Raw genomic sequence first — 21591 nt, forward strand, 5'->3', positions numbered from 1 at the left:
ATTTGCATGAGAATACAGAGCAGCAAAAGAAAACCAGATGTGTTTATTTCATGATGACAAGGTGACTGAAATGAAGTATTTAGCTGGGAAGGAGAGGATGAAAGCACGACTGTTTTTAAACTCCTACTCAGTTTAAAAAAAAAAAAGAGGTCACTATAAGTTGGAGTCAGCAGTGAGAAAGCAGAAAGCAGAGAAAAATGGGATGAAATTTCCACTAACAGATGTAGTCTTGGAATTGAGAAACAGTTTGACAATAGTATTCTGTTTTGACTGAATCAGCCTCTGTTTTCATGAATCAAAGATAATAAATACAGTATTTTTAACATCATAAAATTCTCATTAGAAAAGTCCAGTCAAGTAAGTTTTTTGGGGAAAAAACATCACACCAGGTTTACACTGAGGATTTTTTAAGCCTTCAACATGTCAGATATTTTGGGAACAACTTGCCACTCTTTTATCAAAATAAACCGCAAACTCAATGAGGTGTAGACAGAAAACAGGCGTTCCTTGTGAACTTTGATGCAAGAATAAATAAACCATCCATAATGCATATTTGATTTGTTTGGGAAGTTTTTCTCTACATTTAAATTACTGTTAAACTATCTTGACAGGAAAGGGGAGGTAAAGGGCTCACTTTTTAAGTAGTTCATAACCTTCTAAGCATCACTCATTTTGGTGTCTCATTAGTATCATCAATGCCTTCAGTAGTGATGTGATTCAACAGCTATGTAAACTAATGAAAATAGTCTAACTTCACTGGGGCTCAGGTATGTACCTAAGCCAGACTCTTCACCTAATACAATTCACAGAGCACTGCCATCAATAGGGATGATGCACTTAACAGAAACAAAACCGCTTAAGAGGCAGGAGCAGGACATTCTCAGTGGATTTTCCTACCTGAAGGTCCCCTTGGCACTGCAGACACACAAAGAGAGATTTCACATTGTGTTTGGAGCACATGACACTGTGCAGGGAGCACCGTGTTTTAGTTAGCTGCTGAACAGCACAGCATTATCTCCCATATTCTCTGCCTCCTCTGTCATTCACAGGGACATAGAGGCAAATTAGAAGTGTGTGGACTTCACATGTAAACCTTTAAAACAGTCATAGATCAAGTAATATATTTTAATACCTTTTAGAAACTTGCTTTTCTCCAGACCATTTCTCCTCTACCTTATACTAATTTGTATTCAGTGCTGCTACCGTGAAAGCTTCTCTAAAAACTCGCAAGTGATCTATCATGCCTTCTCTGTTTTCCCAGGTTTCTAAAATGAATTTAGATAAATTATGTAGTATATTCAATCATTTTCTTTCAGACATTTACTGCAAATATAGCCGATCATTCAACGTAAAATATAGTCATTCCATCACAATTGAAAATATGATTTATCATCACATTCAATTAGAAACCACTGAAGTCAGTGGTAAAACACCCACTCAGCTGAATAAAGATCAAGCCTGTAATTTACTGTGTCATAGGAATAAAGTGTGGAAACAGATAATGCTGGGATACGCACGGGATTCCAATTTCAAACAGATTGTTTTGAATCAATTGTTTTCCAAGCATAATGATGCTAAGCTGAATACAGAGTTCCATCAAACAGCCTCCTGGAGCACACTGTAATTAAACAAAAATGTAGAGTGTGAAGGAAATAAGACAATTAATTTAAAAGTATCCACTTAGGAGAGTCCATATGAGCCCCCTCTAAACCTGCACAAATTTCTGCACATGTGCAGAACTCATTCATCAATGCAATCTATCCTTAACAAGGTATTTTAACTCTACTCATAAAACCACATTACTGAAAATATGCAAAGCAGTGAAATAGTTAATTGTGCCCCTGGGCTACATATTTGCTTTTCAAATATTTACTGTATAATCAATGTAATAACCATAATGCAGTATCACCAATACTCTTCCAACCTGATGTCACCCAAGGGAAGAGGAAATCTTCAATCTTTCAAAGGCTTATGCATAAACTCTGCAATAAAACCCTGGGTAAGTCTGTTGCCTTTCAAGGGGATACTCACAGCAGTACTAAAGGAAAGTTTGGGGAAAGTTTTATGGATTTGTACTAAATGGCCATTGTTTTAGGCTATTAAAATCACTAGGTTTCTGGTAATTTATGGAATAAGAACCCAGGCTAGTACTACCACAGGGTTTGGAAGGGTCTTCATGACATCATATAACGTTTGCATCTTAGTGACTGTAAAACAGATAAATTGTGAAGCCTCACCTAAGAAGGACATCAAAACTGCAGAAAAAGACAACATACAACTGACAGAGGGAAAACTGGGGGTATATTCATTTATGTTGAAGTTTTAACAAATTGATAAACTAGTTCTCAGTAAGTGTTCTATTTTTTCCTCACTGTCTGGATTCCACTGAAGCACTGTAAATGCACCTGCTTCAATTATTTCTTTTTTCAGTTTCTTGTGTACTTACTTCTTCCATTCGGTAACCATCAAACACATACACATAATGACCAGGACGGCCAACAAATCTGAAAGTGATGACAATATAAAATAAAGAAATAAAAAGTTAACTTCAGCAACATAACTGTTATTTCATAACAGCTAAAACACTTCAGAACTGGATGCTTCAATTAATGAAATGTAAAAGACTGAAAACTTCAATTATTTGAATTTTTTTCGAAGTGTTATACCTATACACTTTTCCTACTACATATTGACAAAATTCTACTAGAATATTTTTCTGTGCTAAGAACAAAATTTTCTCTCCCTTGATTGGAGATCACAGATGAAACTGGAAATATGTATTCTAAATCACATGCTCTTGGCATCTGAGTAGTGCCCTGAAAGGAGGACATTATTACACATCTATGAATAATCAAGGTTCTTTTGACTAAATTGGGTCAATGTTCTTTTCACTGAATTCGGAAAAACAATGAAATCGACTATATTATGACACCAAAAAATGGTTAGAAAAGAGAGAAGTCAGAAATATTTTTCATTAATGTTTTATAATATTTACATCTTCTGGTAAATTTTATCATTGATTCTTAAATGAATGATGCTGCATAGGATTAGTGAACAATATAGATTAACTAACTTTAGAGCCCCCAAAAGGAATGTAAATTGATACGAAGTAGAATTCAGATGATGCTTTTCATACTTTTGCTGAAGTTTTAGCAAACAGTTATTTTAAGTTTCCCATTCAAAAGCATGTGAAATGCTGTGGATAATTGCATCCCAAAGGAAAATAATCCTAGACCCATAGGAAGTAACACTTCATTTAGCAGAAGAGCTGAATTAGTTTTTTGGTCAATCAGTTTATTTGCCAAAATATTCAACTTCCAGTTGACTATGTTGTAATTTAACTTGGGTTAATAGTGCAAAATGTGAAGAAAGTAATAGGGAAAATAGTTCCAAAATTTTAAACCAAACTGGAACATAGTGGTTCATGAAAAAATTTCCAAAAGTTGAAAAGTGAACACAAGTGAGAATTAGCATTCATTCACAGACACCCATTTTTACACTGAAAGAAATTAGTTTCTAAGCTGTGGGTTATTCTTAGTACGAAAACTAAAACAACTGCATTTCAGAACAATGCTCTACTTTGAAGAAAGAATGAACAGCAGTTAAAGTAGCACTTAACGTCAGGCCCTCTCATTCAAGAGGTAGGCTTAGACAATTTTTGTTATAATTGGTGAGGGTGGCCCAAATCAAAATTAGTTAGGTGGGTCTTTGTATTTTTGAACACAAATCCAAATCTGTGTTCATGTCTATATGCATATCTTTCTATCCATCTATCCATATATAAATACACAAAAGACATTTGTCCTACCTTCCTTTAAAAAAGGCAACATAAAAAATTGGTGCATATGAATTCACAAACTTCAATAGGAATGCCTTCAAAATCAGTCTCTCCTCAAAAGTTTTCTCTGTTTTTGGCATCTCTGGAGAAGTTAAAAAAGAAAAAAAAAAAAAAAAAAAAAAAGAAAGAAAGAAAGAAAAAATAAAAAAAAGAAAGCAGCAAACCAGAGAAATTAATTAATCAGTTAGTAAATATGTAAACATCCACGATTTCCCCAAATACAATACTAAACTACAAACTTCAGATTCACACTGTTTTTTTATTTCATCATTTTAATTTCTTTTAAAGCACTTTAACTCCTTCACCATCTGACTCTGGATTTCCAGAGAGTCTTTCCAATCTTCCAGATAGAAATTAAAGATGCTTTGGTAGAAACTTTAATGATGACAACATAATAAACTTGATTTCAAGTTGCTTAAGGTTGTCTATGCAGTACAGTAGTATCAAAACCAACAAATCCTGATAGCTTGCCTGAATCTGACAATACCTCAGTTGTTTTCTCATCTTTTTAACTGTGCTGTGATAAATCTAGGCAGACCACATCAGTTTCCTCTGCTTCAGGACATGTCTGTGAAATCTTAGCTAAGACCTTCAAGCACTCTGACATTTATGATTAAATATATAATAGTATTAAATATATTTTATTAATATAAGGTGTATATTGGTAAAAAACAGCAATAAAATGGAGGGAGGGAGGAGAAAATGATGAAGATATATAAACATGATAAAGATACAACTTCTATTTACACAGTTCTACTAGCTATCTGGAGTCTAAAGAAAAAAAAAAAGAATTAGTTCTTGTTATTCAACTTAATGTATATGTACATATATATGTAAAATGTGTGTGTGTAGGGAACCCCAAAAGTAATACCTCCTATTTATTTCAGTAGAAACTACAACAGATACAAAAAACACAACACTGTTTTATAGAGTAGATTCTCAGCTGCAAAACTCTATTTTTCAATATAGTCATTTTAGCTATGTATTTTTGGCTGTCATAAAAATCTGCACCTGAGGTGATGACCCATTGTTTCACAGATGTTATGATGGCATAGCTTCTAGGAAAATGTTGACTATGTCATCCAAATTTCGCTGCGCTGACATCCACTGTTTGCTCTTCATAAACAGTTGGTAAGTGCTGCTGAATGTGAATGGATGCAACTTTTTCCATGGAGGAATTCAGTTGCACACTTTTCCTTCACCCTTCTATGTCAGCCAACATTTTGTCCAATTGCCCTTTTCTGCTGCTATCAGTCACACATTGACAAAATATATATCAAAATACTGTTGGGAGGTTCAAAATCTACTGTCACACCATTAACGTCCGCCTCAGATGTCATGGACCAATCTAATAAAATAAGAGGCATTACTTTGGAGCAACCTTCATATATTAATGCATATATCAGTTAAAGAGTTGAAGAAAGCATTAATACTTTCAGTTCATGAATGATGAAAACAAAGCACATAGATTTTATTTCACAAAAATATGTTTATGCCTTTTTTCTATAATGAGATATTCATTTAAAGATTATATCTGAGTTAGATTTTGTACTGCTATGCTCATTGTGAGCTTTCAATTAACGTGAGAGGAGATAATTTTACTATGCTAAGTTCTTAACTGAAATTCTGTAGCAGAATTGATGAGACAAATCCAGAGCTCTACCTTAAGAATTTCATTAAAAATAGTGCTATGCTTGTGCAATTAGTTTTTATTTATTTATTTATATTTGATTTCTTTTAAAAAGGGAGAAAGAAACATTTATTTGAATACTAAAGAAATAACAAAATGCTTATGAGTCCCACAGCCTGATGTTGTGACCTTTTCAACCATATTCTTATAAAAACTCAGCATGTGGTATGATGAGCTACCCTTTATCTATTTGTATAGAAAACCCAAATTAAGTTTTCAAACGATTTGAAAAATTTGTGGATGATGCCATAAGATGGATAGATCCATAGAACTGCTCAGGGCAACAGGAATATCCAGTAACAGCACTGCAGTTTTTAAACTGAGGGAGAGAAACTCTTGCTTTTGGCTTGTGCAGAACTCTCACAAAGGTGAGATGAGCCATTGGACAAAAATTTGCACACCATATATGGTTCCAGAGACTCATTCAGTTCCTTACTCCCTCCCCACTTTCAGATATGTTGTTACCATTAGAAGTATGCACAGAATTTACCCTATAGTTAAAAGAGCCCATTATGCAATAAATGGGTTAAGCTGGAATAGATGCATTAGGAAGAGAGAAAATTCTCCAAACAAACCCAATATACTCATAATAAATGGTTGTGCAGCACGTTACACACACACATACACACACACACACACACACACACACACACACAAAAAAAAAAAAAAAAAAAAAAAAGGTATCTGAAACTTTCCAGGTGAAGAATGAGCACAGATATCTGGTGTGGGCCTTAGCTCACCAAATACATTACTGCCTTTGTAAGTCACAAACACAAGAAGCTTTAAATTTGTCTCCATTTGTCTAATCCTTTTTTAATCTTGTTGAAATTCAGAGTGAGCAAATGAGTTCTAAATCAAGTCTGTCATTATCTGCTTAATGAAGGTAACATGTTAACTTTAAAATATGAGGATATAATCTGCACTTCTGCTGTTATGATCTGGAAGAAAGAGGTGTCATTGCCTTGCTTTGCTGTGTACAGAAGCAGATGAATTATTTTGATCTTATGAAGAATGCAATCAGTGGTACTATTCTTGTGCTAACAGATGTACTTAATTTTTCACCCAAAACACTGACAACGTTTGGTGTTGCAATAGAACCCTATGTTGTCAAGAGCTATTCCTCTTACCCAAGAAGTTTTTACATTAGCTGCAGTGTAAAAAGAAAATTAAGCATGTCTTGCTCTGTGCAGCACAATGAAAGCTCATAATGTAAACATTTATCACCATTAACGAATTGTCTTTAAAAAAAAATTTTTTATTACAGTTGGCATTTGAGACATGCACTGGAGAAAGTTGACTGAATGAATTTTCTAACATAGGTAATTTGTAATAATAGATGTTTGTTTACTCACTGGATCCTTCTTAAACAAAACACCTTGTGGTTAATTAGGAATGCTACTTGAATAAAGCTACCAAGATTAGAAAGAAATGTAAAGTGATAGGGAGAATTATCTGAAAGCAAGAAAGAAATTCTTCTTTCTCTCACGATTCAGAGCTGTACACTTTCTCAAGGCTGATGATTTCCTTCTGCACTTGCCCCACATACACAACAGATTTCCCAGCTTTTGTCTGGAACCTGACAGTAGGAGAAGCCTCAACTTCTTTTCTTTTTACTCTTTCCACACAGCAATGTCATGCCCTAAAAACTGTGCCATTTCTTGTCAAGGCAGGTGCAGTTGACAAAATTGCTCAGATCATGCACAGTTTGTAACTTTTCAGTTATATGAAAGCTGGAAATCTGGATACAGTTTTGGCCTGAATGATTGTATGAGCTTCATTAAACTATAACAGAGCTAATTTATGTAAATCTGCTAGATTACGAGGAATATGGTGAGTTAGCTTTACCAATTTCTGTCAGCCATTTGGCAACAGCTCCATAAATTTCATCAAGTATAAGTATGACAATGAGATTAATGATGACAGCAGTTGCAGTCACAGTCACTCGAACATTTGACCTGGTTGTCTCATTTGTGCTGAATGACAAAGCTGCTGATGTAGTAATGCGGTATACGATCACACCAAATACAGCAGAAAATGTCAGTGTAATCTGTAAAGAAATATACACATGTTAGTTTAATTATGATACTTGCTTTTAAACAGAAGCACTGAATTATATGTTTAGTTTGTTCTATGACTTAGAACTCTGTGGTTATTTCTTCAAGCGATACAATAATAAAGGTATAATTAAACTAAAATTTGAGAATTCAAAACTAATAGGGACATAATAAAAAAAATGGATGCAGAATTATAAGCTCACACAACAATTCCTAAAATAGTGCATGTCCTCTGAGATTAAAGCTCCAGAAATTATCCACTCTGTGCTGGTGAAACTCAGATGGCTCAGGTTTAAATGCAGATATTAACAGTATTAAAAAATCTTTTTCCTGCCAATAGGTTCTGGTGGTTTGGAATGAAGGACCTACATATATGTGAAGCCAGGGAAGGAGGTCCTGCAGAAGTGCTACTTTATCATAGCAATTCTATTGCTACAAATTAAAACATATATTTCCCCTACTATTATTTTTAAGATAAAACACAGTTAGAGATTCATCTCACATTTCTGTCCTAAAAATCAGCTGTTATCCTGGGATTCTTCAGGGGCTGACTCTGACCCATGAGATGAGAAAATTTAGCACTTCGACTAGAAGTCGAATTCTCACAAGAAGAATTTGATTTTCACAAGCCTGTGTTGTACCAGTTGAAGAAAATCTCCAAAACCCACAAGAAAAGATCAATTTAAAACAATAACAATTAAAAAATAGCCAATATTCGTAGTCATATCAAGAAAGAGAGGGAAGATATATTTTCCCTTTCCGTTTTTGCCTTTCTAGTGGGTATTCATTATTATATGTAAAACATCTTAAGATCCTCAGAAAAAAAAGACTGCTTAAATATGAATGATCAGACTATTGTAATTATTTCAGTGGGCCTAGGAGCCAAGGTTCAAAGCACAAGTTCAGCAAAATTTATCTATTAATTTTAATGACTCGGTAAAACTTTATTGAATCTGAATTGGTTTAGCACTAATTGGGGAATAGGCTCCCCAGGGAGGTGGTTGAGTCACCATCACTGGATGTGTCTGAAAACCGTTTGGATGTGATGCTCAGGGACATGATTTAACAGAGGGCTGTTAGGGTAGTATAACCCTGGATTATACTGGAGGCTGCAGTTGGATTTGCTCTTGAAGGTTTTTTCCAACCTGAGCAATTCTATGATTCTGTGATTCTCTGCATACAGAGAAAGACTGACTCATGAATAGTACTAGATCAAAAGAACCAGAACAGGATTAAGAGCTAGTTTTTACAGGTTGCAGAGAAAAGCTAGGCAAATTTTGCATAATAGTATTCATTATGAAGTGAACAAAAATGTGAAGATATCAGGCAGAATTCAAAACAGTTTTTCTGAGAAAACTGTGATAAAATGTTAAATTTATAAATATGTCGTGTTCTATTTATTTAAAGGAATCATTCATTAATGTTAAATTAAATACAGATGACTTAAAATTTTTTCTTCATGATAATATTTTTCATTGAAATCTTAGTCTAAAGAATAAGAATCTCAATATACAATATTCTGAATGAAAGTTTCTTTCCTTTTCTTTTAGTTTTCATTATGTTGACTTTTTTGTTGTTCTTTTGATTTTTCTGCCAAGCATGCAAGTATACAATATGCACAGCTCTTACTATGACAGGAACACAAAGATCAGAACTATGTAACTTGGCCGTTGAACTTGCCCACTACCAATTGCCACATGGAGAGATTATTCTTGATAATAAGACAAAGTAAAACAAAACTACATTGTGGTAATCTAATTCACCTTGCATCTCTAGAGTCACTTGAAGCTTTTATTTTTCTTACTTTGGATCATAGTCTCCTTCCCCTTCATCACCTTCCAAGTATTCTTTTTTCTGCCTATTTTTCCTGTGTATTTCTTTATTTCTTTAACATTTTTACTCTTGTGATGGGCAAGCAAAACCAGTGAAGTAAGTTTGCATGCATCATTCTGGAGCCAATGAGCAATCTGGACCTCCACAGACAGCTAACTCCATCATGAGCACCTACTTATAAATAATAGCTTTACAGCTCAGGAAGAATAGTCATTATAAGAATAGTCATCACTAAACAGAGAAAGAGGAAATTTCATCTAATGGAAGACAAATACCAGAATCTTAAACTTGACCAAAAGATTTAAACAAAATATTATTGGAGGATGAAGTATCATCGTGGCACAAAACTTTCTGGGCTAAAGTGATACCTTCCTCCAAGTAAGATAACATTTTTATGTCCGAACAGTTCTCCAGTGGAACTATTCCAGAGTCAAATATTATGCCATGTGAGCAGTAATAGGGCAGTAGTATTCAAAAGAAGGAACAGACTGAACTCTTCTGCCATTACAATAATTGGTTTCCTACTTCTGTTCGAGTCAAGCACATGTAACAGAAAGAAAGGTGATGCCAGACTACTCTCTTGCAGCAGATACTGAGAATGTAATAACTACATTAGAAATCTTTGCTGCAACATATACTTTCTAAGTGCAAAGTTTATGAATTGTGACATGTTATTACTAATGACATACAAGCAAAAATGGTATAGGACAACTGGGGCTAGACCTCCTTCTACCACTAATCTTATTGATCAAAAATAAGATTTGTGAACTTATTTCAAAAATCCTCTCAAAAGGCACTGCTTTAATCAAGTTTGGATCTTGTGCCCTCTATAATCAGGTAGAGGCTTTACGTAAGCAGAAGAGCTTTGATCAGATTTTAAAGCACCTGTAAAACTGGAATTGGAAACATTGGAATTATCTGGTGGCATAAAACTATAAACCAGGTGTAACGACTAACTGAACAAGAAAACCAGTACACTTAGTAAAGAAGAGAAAGGCCAGGAAAGAAAAAAACACCATTCTGCTTGAAAGGGGATTCTGCTTGAAAATGAGAAATAAAGAGAAAAAGCTTGCAATAAGAAAATTGCTAGCAGCTTTCAGGATTAGAATTTTCAGGGAAACTCCACTATATAAAGTTGGGAAAGAGAAGAACAGAACACAACATCCATGGCCTGCATGCTGCAAGAGGCCAGCACAGCCTGTGCTGTTGTACTGTAGTCAGCTCCCTGCCACTATGTCATCATGGCAGTGACTCCACCCCACTGAGAGAAGGCATTCCCCCATTTGTCAGCAACACTGACAGATCAGCAACAACCAAACACTGATGCATGATCAGCACTGTACAAGCTGAAACCAGGACACATGGAGGTCACAGTGTGGTGGTAACTCAAGTTATGGCAAATAACTTCAAGCATTTTCATAATCTGACTAAACATAGCACTATGAACAGTAAAAAATAATCAGCCTTACTTTCCATTATGATACAGAACAGGTTTCAAGAATGCTGAAAAAATATATCCATTTTTTCATATATTTGCAACTCCATTTTCAGTCACACAAATATATTACCTGTGAATCTTTAAATGGAATGTGTAGTTACAAACAAATATTCAACTCAAAATTTGATCATGTCTCTTTACTAGACTTTTATGAGGACTATCTTACTAGAGAAAAATATCCCTTGATTCTCAATTGCACTTCATTTATGTCATCACTTATCAGCAATATTCACAAACAACTATTTTCAAGGATGAAGCACAGGAAGAGCAAAATTTCATTAAAAAAAAAAAAAAAAGACAAGCATCTTAAGAACTCACTAAGGATTGCAACCACTTCAATCAAACCATATTGATGCATTAATTTCACAAAAACAAAAAAGTGGATAAAGCTGAAGACATATTTTAAGTTCTATGAATCTTCCTCGTAGGACATGTATTTCTCATCAACTGTAGGTCATTACCCTAGCTATCTGTATATTTTAGCATCTTTGAGAGTATTAATCAGGTTTCCATCCAAGATACTCATCACTAAGTTCCTCACACCTAATAAGTTTGGAGAAATAGATTATATTACCATAAATAAAATCAATCCAAAATTTGCTGCATATCCAGGCATACGATCATTCCAAGTCAATTTGTCTTCTCCATCCTGTGACAAAAAAAAATAGCCATTATGGAACTGTGGAAAAGAAAATATTAAAGTCCATAAGATCTATCAGTGAATAACATTCTTACTTTCCCTTCTCCTGTTCTAGAACTGAAGTTGATTATAAGACTTAGAAAAATTTAGTCTGATATTTTAAAGCAGACGTTACATTGAGGAAGAAACATGGTAAAAGTTTAAGAAAGACTATACAGAAAATACTTGAGAAATCAGGAAAAAAACGTGTAACTAGGTTATAATATTTGCAAAAAAATGCAACGAGGTATATCCACATTTCATCATGTCAGGATTAGAACCTAAAATTCACTTTAATTTACTTTCAGTCAGAGTAAGGTTCAATCATTCGTTTTAAATTGCTTCTTGCAAAACTTCAGGAGAAATCATGAAAAAAATGCTATCACTGGACCCAGATTTTCTGTCTAATGGCTTTATTAACTATATGTGGCCAGTAAATTAATTCTTGCAGTGATATCCTAATCATTCTTTGAGTACTTGGATTATAGAACAGAGGAATTACAAAGGCAAACACCCTCTTTAACTTTTGCAGCCAACTTTGTTTTCTTCTTCTCCCTCATTATTGAATAATTTAAAGTAACTGTGATCCGTAAAATATTGTATACTTTTACTTTTCCCAAACTCAAGTCCATCTCATCTAAGAAGAGGTATGAAAATAGATTTAAGAGGAGAGAATCCTATCTCCTATATAAAATAATAAGGTAGTTACTTTAAGATAAACTAAAACTTAACAAGTTAACTAAAGATTCTGAGCCCATTGTTGTTTGTATTTCAGTGAAGCACCATTGCAATCCCATGGATGAGTATTTCATTTACACTGGAGTTAGCCCAGATTTTGTTTGGAATTTAAATGAATTTGTATTGGATAAGAACTGAGCTTAATATTTTCAAATAAACCATTTTCAAGATATGATTTACCTATATAAAAATAAAAATAGAGAAGTATAACAACTTCATAAAAACCTTTCCTAAAGTACAAGCAGGAATAGAATATGTACTCTAATAACTTACTTTAGAGAATTTTCTGAGATGTAGAATTAGACTGAAAACATGATCATAGGAGCATAGAATCCCAGTGGGATGGGAGAGATAATTGATAAAAACAGAGTAGAACTCATGGGTTGAGATAAAACTATTTATTAAAATATATTAATATAATATATTTTAATATAATATATATATTATTTATTATATATATATTTATACTATATAATATAATATATATAATATAATATATATTAATAATATAATTTATTAAAATATAATTTATCTCTATTAAAATAGAGAAAAGAAAAAGGATAATAGTTATGACTGTACATATATATCTATGAATGCACACAATAAATAATGCAGAAGCAATTGGTCACCACCCCAATCAGTGCCCAGCTAGCCCCTGAAGAAATGGAAGAGAGCAAGATGAATTCCCACCCCTTTCAAAACTTCTGCATGATATTTTATGGTACAGAATGTGTCTTTGGACAGTTTAAGTCAGCTATCCCAGTGCTGTTCCCTCCCAGCTTCTTAGGCCCTTTGCTGAGAGTGGCTTTGGTTCTGTACAACACTGCTTAGCAGTAACAATAAACATCAGCATTGTTTTTCTAATAGAATCAAAACACCTGGCATCATATCAGACACTAAGAAGAAAACATCTCCCTTTCAACTGGAACTAATATACCAGGCCCTCATCCAACATGGCCTTGAACACCTTCAGGGATAGGGCATCCACAATCCCTCTAGCCAATGTGTTTCAGCACATCTCCACTCACCTCTCAGTGAAAAACTTCCCCCTGACATCTAACCCAAATCTTCCCTCCCTTTGTTTTAAACCATTCCCCTTTTTCCTACTACTATTTATCTGCGTAAAATATTTATTTCCCTCCTATTTATAAACTAATCTCCCTTTTTAATTTTAGAAGGCCATAATGAGATCGCCTTCTGTTCTCCAGACTGAACAAGCCCTGCTCCTTCAGCCTGTCATCATGGGAGAGGTGCTCCAACCCTCTGGTTATCTCTGTAGCTCTCCTCTGGGCTTTCTCCAAAAGCTTGACATTTTTCCTGTGCTGGGACACCAGACCTGGATGTAGTTCTCCAGATGGGGCCTCACAAGGGTAGAGCAGAGTAGGAAAATCACCAAAGAGGCTAGGCTAGTTTAACAGTTTTGCTAGTTTTGCTTGCTGGAATGCCTCTTGTTCTATTCTCTCCCAGTCCTGTTTTTTATCTTTCTTTGTGAATAGATATAAAGGCTCAGCAGCTGCATTAAGTGGAATATAAAGTAATGCCAGTATCCCAGTATACCCCAAAACTTTTGAAGCTGGCTTGGTGCAGTCAGGACTGTGAGCACTTGGACCTTGCCTATTATCTCAGTGGGTAGTGCTTTGGTCTTCCCTGACCAAACTACACCCAGGAATTTCACCAACAGGCCTGGTCTTTGCACCTTCTGTGGGTTTATAGCCCACCCTTTCTCTTGTAGATGAGTAATCAATGAACCTACTGCCTTTCCTAATGCCTCCAGACATCAACACGAGATCATCAAGATAGTGGTACAGTTTGATGTTATTGGGATTATTCCAGTCTGCTAGGTCATGTGCCACTAAGTTATGATGATAAGTAGGTGAGTGCACATACCCTTGCAGCAGGACCTGAAAGGTCCACTGCCTGCCTCCCCACACTGATGCAAATTGGTGTTCAATTCTTCATGGATGGAAATACTGAAGAATGCATTTCCCAAGTCTAGGACACAATGGTAGGTTTCTATTTCCCTACTCAGTGTATCCATCAGGGAGGCAATACTGAGGATGGCTGCATGAATGGGCAGCATGACTTTATTTAATTCTTTGTAATCCACTGTCATTCTCCACATGTTGTCTGACTTTCATACTAGCTATATGAGGGAATTATACAGGCTATGTGCAGGTCTTATCAATCCTACTTTTTCTAGCTCCCGCACCGCTCTGGAGATTTCTCTCCTGCTTCCCTGAGAGCCTATATTGTTTAGTATTAGTAATCCAGTATGGACCTGAGGTGAATAGGCTTGTGCTTCACATGGTCTCTGAATATCAACTGCACTGCCCAGATACTAATGCATCTCTTTCTTAGTCTGAACTCTCCCACAGTCATCTGGAGAGAGAGACTCCATAGTGTATCTATGCCCAGTAAGTACACCAGGACTGGGGGAATAGACCACTTATACTCCCATGGTGGTAGATGCCCAACCCCCAGCTTCAGCCATGTCTAGGTTACAAGACTGGTCAGTCCCCCAGACACACCAATCATCACATTACCTCCATGGAATTTAGTTGGATCACCATAAATAATTGAGGTTTCTGCGCTGTGTCTACTAACGCCATAACTCACTGTATGTTCTTCCAGGACCAAAAAAATAGTTCAATATAGGGCCTTTGGTCTCTTCTGGAGTCCCTAGGTTCAAGGGAGCTGGCATCCTCTGTCATGCAAGTAACTTCAGAATCAACAATTCTTTTTTCTCAGTTGGCTCAGACATAGTGGCCCAGGTCACTTGAGGAGGCTTTTTCCTTTTGTTAGGATCTATGAAATCTTCCAAGTTCCATGTCCTCATTGGTATTTTTTCAGTATTTCTTACCCCTGCTTTTTTGGGGATATTTTGAAACTTTTTATTTTCCTCCAGCTGCCTTCATAGCTGGAGGAGAGCATGATTGGGCTGGTGATCAGTTTTTGCAAATTGAACCCCAGCCCAGATTAGATCAGTAAAATTCTGTTTTCAGGATACCCATAGAGGTCCCAGTCAAGAAGTCTGTGGGGCGGGTCTCCTACTTTTAGTACTTTTATAGGGAGAATCTCTGCCCCTTCCCATTTGCAGATATTGCACCTGGTCCTAGGGCACTCTGTTTCTTCTATATCAGCCACCAACTGGGTGGCTTGTTGGATATCAGCCTCCAAGGCTACTAAAGGGTTTAGTATGGACACACATATGACATATTTGTAGGGAGGAGCTTATTGTAAGATAAGGTCCTCCATCCAGGCTGAGAAACTAACCAGGTCTGGACTCTCAAAAGCATCACCATGGATTGCCTCCTTCATTCCCAGTTCTATGATATAATTTTGATTTTCCTCCATTGAAGTCCACAGACGAGTTTTTACTGGGGCACTGCTTTTATTTGGCTGCATGATCCTATGTGCAGCTATTATCCATTGAATCAGAGAATGATTTTCCTCATTATGCATCACAGTCACATGTGGGCCAAATGCATGATAATTGATGCAAGTTTAGAAATCTTGTGTCCATTAATAACCACACTTTCAGCCACTCATGTCCCCTAATCTTAAGAGGCAAGCTAGTATGCTCTCTCGTGGTTTCTTTTTAAATCATTGTAATAAATGCCTAGGTTTGGCAGCTGTGTGCAGGCACACTGTCACATGTAATGTGGTGTGGGCAGGGGGCTACTCATCATATGACAACCCTGCTGGTCTAGGTTCCCAGAATAAGAACTTTTATTTTCCAGTTGTCTGTTATGGGCTTCTAAAAGCTTATTTTCATCTTTCAATCCTTCGTCAGAGGAACTATATACATTAATTGTAGGAGCAGCCCTGCTACAGAGGATACTGCTATTACTCCTTCCTCAGCTGTCAAAAAAAAGTTTGTTCCAGTTTATACAAGAATTCAGCCATCTTACAAGGGGATTTAATAATGGGACCACTGTCCCTTATAGATCCCAGAGAAATCTCTGCACCTTTGGCCGGAGCACCTTTTTCTCCTCTTTCTTCTCTCCCTTTGCTGTTCAAGGCCTTTTTCTCATGTTTTCCCTCCCTCCTCTCTGCCTCTGTGGCAATTTTTTCTTTCCTAAATACATTCTTCCAGAGTCACAGAGAGCTTTGCTGGTGTCCCCTATTATAGGGCTAATGAAGATGTTGGAACTGACCATGTTCAGTACAGGTGAATATCCCCAGTCTCATCTCAGAGCACCTCAATGCCCTGACACCAATTGCCCAGCACATTATATTTAGTTTGCAATACTGAGCAAGAAAATGAAGGTTGAAGAGAACTCAGTGGAATGAAAGTCACGGAAAGTATTTCCCCAGCTTCTTGTAATGGAGGACACAAAGGTTTTGACAGAAGAAGGGAGGCCATGCAAGGAAAAGAACATCTGGATAGAGGAAGGAAAAGGTCAGAATACCATCTGGTCAGCTTTCTCTCTATTGGATGTGCTTTCTTTAACCTTATGTGACTTTGCTATGAGTTTGCCATTCTCTATAATACCAAGCCAAAGAGAAAAATTAACATATCAGAAGTCAGAAAAAAGTGGATGAAAATATTGTTACTTAGCATGGATGGCAATAATTTAAGTACCAAATTTTGAAATTTTTTATCAATATAGTTTTTAAATGCTAACAGAAAATGTTATTTTCTGTTATGGCTCTTGGTAAGAAATTCAAATCTAAAACTTCACTTGGTATTTCACATCACACTCAATTCACTGTCAGTAGTGCCATCTAGCCGTTATAAGGCTGTACTGTGAGTTTTCAAGAATATCTTGTCTGGAAAGTGTTATGCTTGAACACTGCAGATAATAACTGTGTTTTGTTCTAAATTAATGGAATTTGTCAATAGATTTCTTAGGAAATTCATCTCATTTTAATCAATTATTGAACATCATATATATATGAATTATTTATTCATTATTGAACATTTCTTGGATTTTAGAGGTAGAAAAGCTTTCTGGGACATTAATGAAAACTCATCCAGATAGGTAAGGAATCTGTTTGGAGCAGTTCAAGAAATGTATACAATTACTGACATAGACTAACACTAATCATCTGAATAACAGTCTCAGTGGCAGATATGTCATGCTGTGGCATGTTCCCCAGAGGAAACTACATTTCATGGAAATTTTTACTTGAAGACAGAAAAGTTCTCAAGTTTCTGTGGCAAACAAGACAAGATAATAGATAATTTTTAAATTCTTTGAACACAATTCTATTTTCACAGTTGAATTAGAAGAAAAAATATTGAGTATGTAGCTGTTTTGGATGGAGTCATGTATTTAATGATTTAATGTGATGTTTCTGGATTTTTTTTCTTCCCATTAAAATTTTAAAAACATAATGCAAAAAAATCAGAAAAGATAGTAAAACTAAACCAAAACTCTGTCTAGGCTAGGCACACCCAACCTGATGTCCAAGGGCTATATGCATCCTGGCACAGATCACACTGCAGCCAGACCTCTGCTTTGTTTCGTCACGATGGTGGCTCTACCCCACTGAGTAGCCTGGCTCAGCCCTGGCGCAACTTGGTAACAACCAACATGGGCTCTCTATTAAGCCTGTCTGCACTAAAAGCAGAGCATGGGACACAGTGCAGTGCAGGCTCAAGTTACAGCAAATAAGTTTATTCATTTTGATAAGCTGGCTAAACAGTCTTGTGAACAGTAAAAAAAAAAAAAAAAAAAAAAAGCTTGTTCATCACTAATGGAAAAGTAGAGCTAATTATGGTGACTGTGTTGAAAAATATTGTTTCATAGCTGAGAATTTGGTATATCAACTATTGTTGTATTCTTTGTATCTGTTTAAATTTCCATTGAAATAAATAGGAGGCTATACTTTTGGAGCAACCGAGACAATTTTTCAGTGTGGCACAGGCAAGCCAGAATGTTGGACACCCATGATCAGGTTTTTTGCTGGATGGTTCATTTTTTGTTTATAACATTATATGTTACCTAACTTGATAAAGGTCCAGCACATCTGCACAGTGCACCTGCATCTTCACATGAGGCTTTTAGATGTGGAAGCATGGAAATATACCACACTTGGACAGCACCAAGCAGCTCTGTGAAAGTTCTGTTTCTCCGTGAATTAAATCACAGCCAGTTCGCTCAGATCACAAGTATTACAGTTATTTATTTATATTTGTATTTTCCCACAAGAGAACATCTCAAAGGAGGTGTTTGTAACCATCAATAATGCCAGCTTAATCTGCTCTCAAGGAGTAAACAACACCTTTTATTTCTTACGTTTCCTGGCTTGTAACTCTAGTTTTGCAGTTCAGGCTGTTGACTCATTTGCACATGAACAACCTGAATGACATCACTGGGTTTTACATATGTCAAGGTTCTGTTTGTTTGTTTGTTTGTTTAATTGGAATTCCACATTATAACATCATGCAGTGTACTGGGAGTTAAACAGTTAATGCTGCAGTTTCTTGGATTGTTGATATTTCCGGTCTCCTGGACTCAGAAGAAAAGAATGAACTACAACTCCCAGAAGACTCAGTTTTTCCATTTCTGTTTTTCATTCAGAGGGAAAGATAAAACTGTCCGGGAGTCACAAGACTTTCTTCTACTTTCTTTGCTCCTCTGCTGTTTTGCCTACAGCATTAGTTACTATACTAATGTAACTTTGATTTCAGAAACTCTCTTGATTTCATTTGATTTATTAGCTTCAATTATAGTCAAATTGAATTATATTTTATTATCTCGCATTCTACTACTATATTTAAGTTTTTCCTTAACTAATTGCTGCCATTATCATTTTTCCAGGCCCATCTCCCTACCTTTTCCTCCCCCATATGCCTTTTCCCAGAGTATGGGTCTGTGGGTCCCTTCACCTCCTTGTCATTGAACTAGGTCAAACCAGGCCAAACCAAGACATAGAACTGCAGTAATTGACTGGAATATAGTAAAAGATGGTCAGGAAAGAATAGAATCCAGGACCTCTTTCTCTTGACTTCCTAAGATTTTGCACAGCAACCAACAGTAAAAAGCTGTAGAATTATATTTCCAATAACAAAGTGCAGAAGTTCATCTGTAAATACATACAAAAAATATCAAACGAGTTAATGCCATTTTTATATCTATATTTTTCTGAGCAGAAATAAAAGCTTTAAAATGTGCAAAAAACTTGATGTCAAAATAAACATCCAATAGTAAGAACAGTGGCATCCTATACAGGATACATCCGCATTAAAATAACACATCAAAAATTACATGTCTACTACAGGCTTAAACAAGGAATGAAATGAGCTTGTTTTGAAATAAAGTGTCACTGTAATTTTACTTTAAGCATGGCATAACACGAAGGCAAGGAGAAATGGATACTTTAGAGCTATTGAGAGGGTAAAAGAAGCTAAGAGCCAGAAGGAACCTGCAGCGCAGGCAGTTTTTAAAGACAGTGTATACCAGGATGATCTTAGAAAAGGAGGTACAAATAAGACACATGAACATTTCTGGAATCTTACAGTGGTCCACAGTGACAACTACAGGTAGAAAACTGTTTTAGCAAATTCCTGGGACTGTTCCAGGAATTTGAGCAAGTCTGTACTAAGGCCCCCAGATTGTCTAAGAGGAAAGATAAAAATGCTGCTACTCTGACCATATGCCAATGCCTGTACCTGTACCCTTTTTTTTTTTTTTTTTTTTTTTTTTTTTTTTTTTTTTTTGCTATAAGGATAATAAAATCTGGTTTAACTAATATTCTTACTAGAAAAAACTCTAATCACAAATTAAGTTTTTCTATGATGAAGTCACAAGCCTCATTAGGTCCTAACAATATTGATTACCCTTGCTGTTGAAAATGCGTGGCTTATTTCCAGGCTGAATTAGCCGATCTTCATCTTCCATTCTTGGCATTTAGCTGCAACTTGGCTAAGAAAAACTACTAGCAGATTTCTGGTTGGGCTGTAGGTTCTTACAGATGGTGACCATGGCACCTCTTGGCTTTTATTCTAGCTTCAGCCACTCAGTCAGAACAGAATAAATTAGCCAAGAACATAGCTGTGTTTTGTCCCCTGCCCTACGATTGGAAACAATTCTTCTACAGGCTACAAACTTGCCTTGAAATGGAGAAGTATGTCTGAGCAGCCAAGGTCCTTTGCCTCAAGATACTTATATCCCTTTCACAATAACAGACATATGATGCAATGGTTACTGTGCTAGATGATGGTCACAGAGCACAAAAAAGCCTGGTGAAAGATACACACCAGCCTCTTCTCTGTCAGTACTGCAGAGAAACTGGCAGAATGAAGGACAAGATAATTTTAAAAGGGTCTAGTACTTGTCCAACTTAAAAACTTTCTTCTGAACATTCTCAAAAATGCCAAGTTGTGTGTATACATATATAAATAGACACAGACATACATGTAGGTAAGTGCATGCATGTTGGCGTATGCATACATATCGTATGCATACGAGTACATGAAAAAAACACACTCTTTTTTTTTTTTTTTAAATTGAAGACTAAGGTATGAGCAATAGTTCATACATAAAAAAAATACTTTATCAGCCTTCTACTCCAAGTTAGGGAATGTAGATTTACACCTAATCATTCTAGTTCTTCTCAAAGATAATCTGCAACATTCTAACAAGCTCTCTTTCTGATTTTCTTTCTGCAGCAATAGCACATACCTAGGCTATGCTAGGAGAGACATATTAGCTATTGGATATGATAGCTAGGGTGAGAAGACCTCAGAATTGCATTCCTATACAGCAGTGCTACTGAAAATTCTACATTAATTTCAAATATAAGAAATCATTGTTCCTTGGGCTAATTTCAGAGAAGTATTTCAAGTTGTTTCATTCACTTATAAATAATGACAAAAAGCCAGAGGTCTGCTACCAATGTAATTTAAGTTTGTAAGGCTAAACTTGTTTAATTTAATTCACTGTAGTTTATTCAGAAATAGAAACGTTTCCTTGATGCACTATATTTAATGCATACATTGTCTTTGATAGTCATCTTAATGTTTCCGGTGCTTTCTATGATTGTAGCATTTAGTGATCATTATTGTATAAGCAGCATTAAGATGCTTAGTCTTCACATCACTGTTTAAAACCAACTTCTAGCTATTTACATATGGTTTGAGAGAGAACTGACAACTTTTTTTTTTTCTCTCTCTACAATGACAGTTTAACATATGGCTTTACAAGAACTAATTTATGAAAACGGAAGATATTCAGAACATTACCAGAAAAATACTGTAAAAACATGAACAATAGGTTTACAACTGTATTGTTAAGTAGTCATTGTTTATCA

The 21591-nt window shown here is 35.7% G+C and overlaps 1 protein-coding gene across 2 annotated transcripts in view; it reads right to left on the reverse strand.

Annotated features, from left to right (window-relative positions):
- Positions 1-21591, reverse strand: part of ANO2 (anoctamin 2) — a 186144-nt gene that overhangs the window by 37439 nt on the left and 127114 nt on the right. For both annotated transcript variants that reach the window (XM_048934567.1, XM_048934569.1), the window contains 5 exons: positions 11488-11562; positions 7374-7575; positions 3809-3920; positions 2447-2504; positions 1518-1618 (listed from right to left, as the gene is read on the reverse strand). In XM_048934567.1, coding sequence (XP_048790524.1) covers positions 1518-1618; positions 2447-2504; positions 3809-3920; positions 7374-7575; positions 11488-11562 — 548 coding nt within the window. The remainder of the gene's footprint in view (positions 1-1517; positions 1619-2446; positions 2505-3808; positions 3921-7373; positions 7576-11487; positions 11563-21591) is intronic.

This window comes from Lagopus muta, chromosome 1 (assembly GCF_023343835.1).
Source record: "Lagopus muta isolate bLagMut1 chromosome 1, bLagMut1 primary, whole genome shotgun sequence".
Classification (NCBI taxonomy): domain Eukaryota; kingdom Metazoa; phylum Chordata; class Aves; order Galliformes; family Phasianidae; genus Lagopus; species Lagopus muta.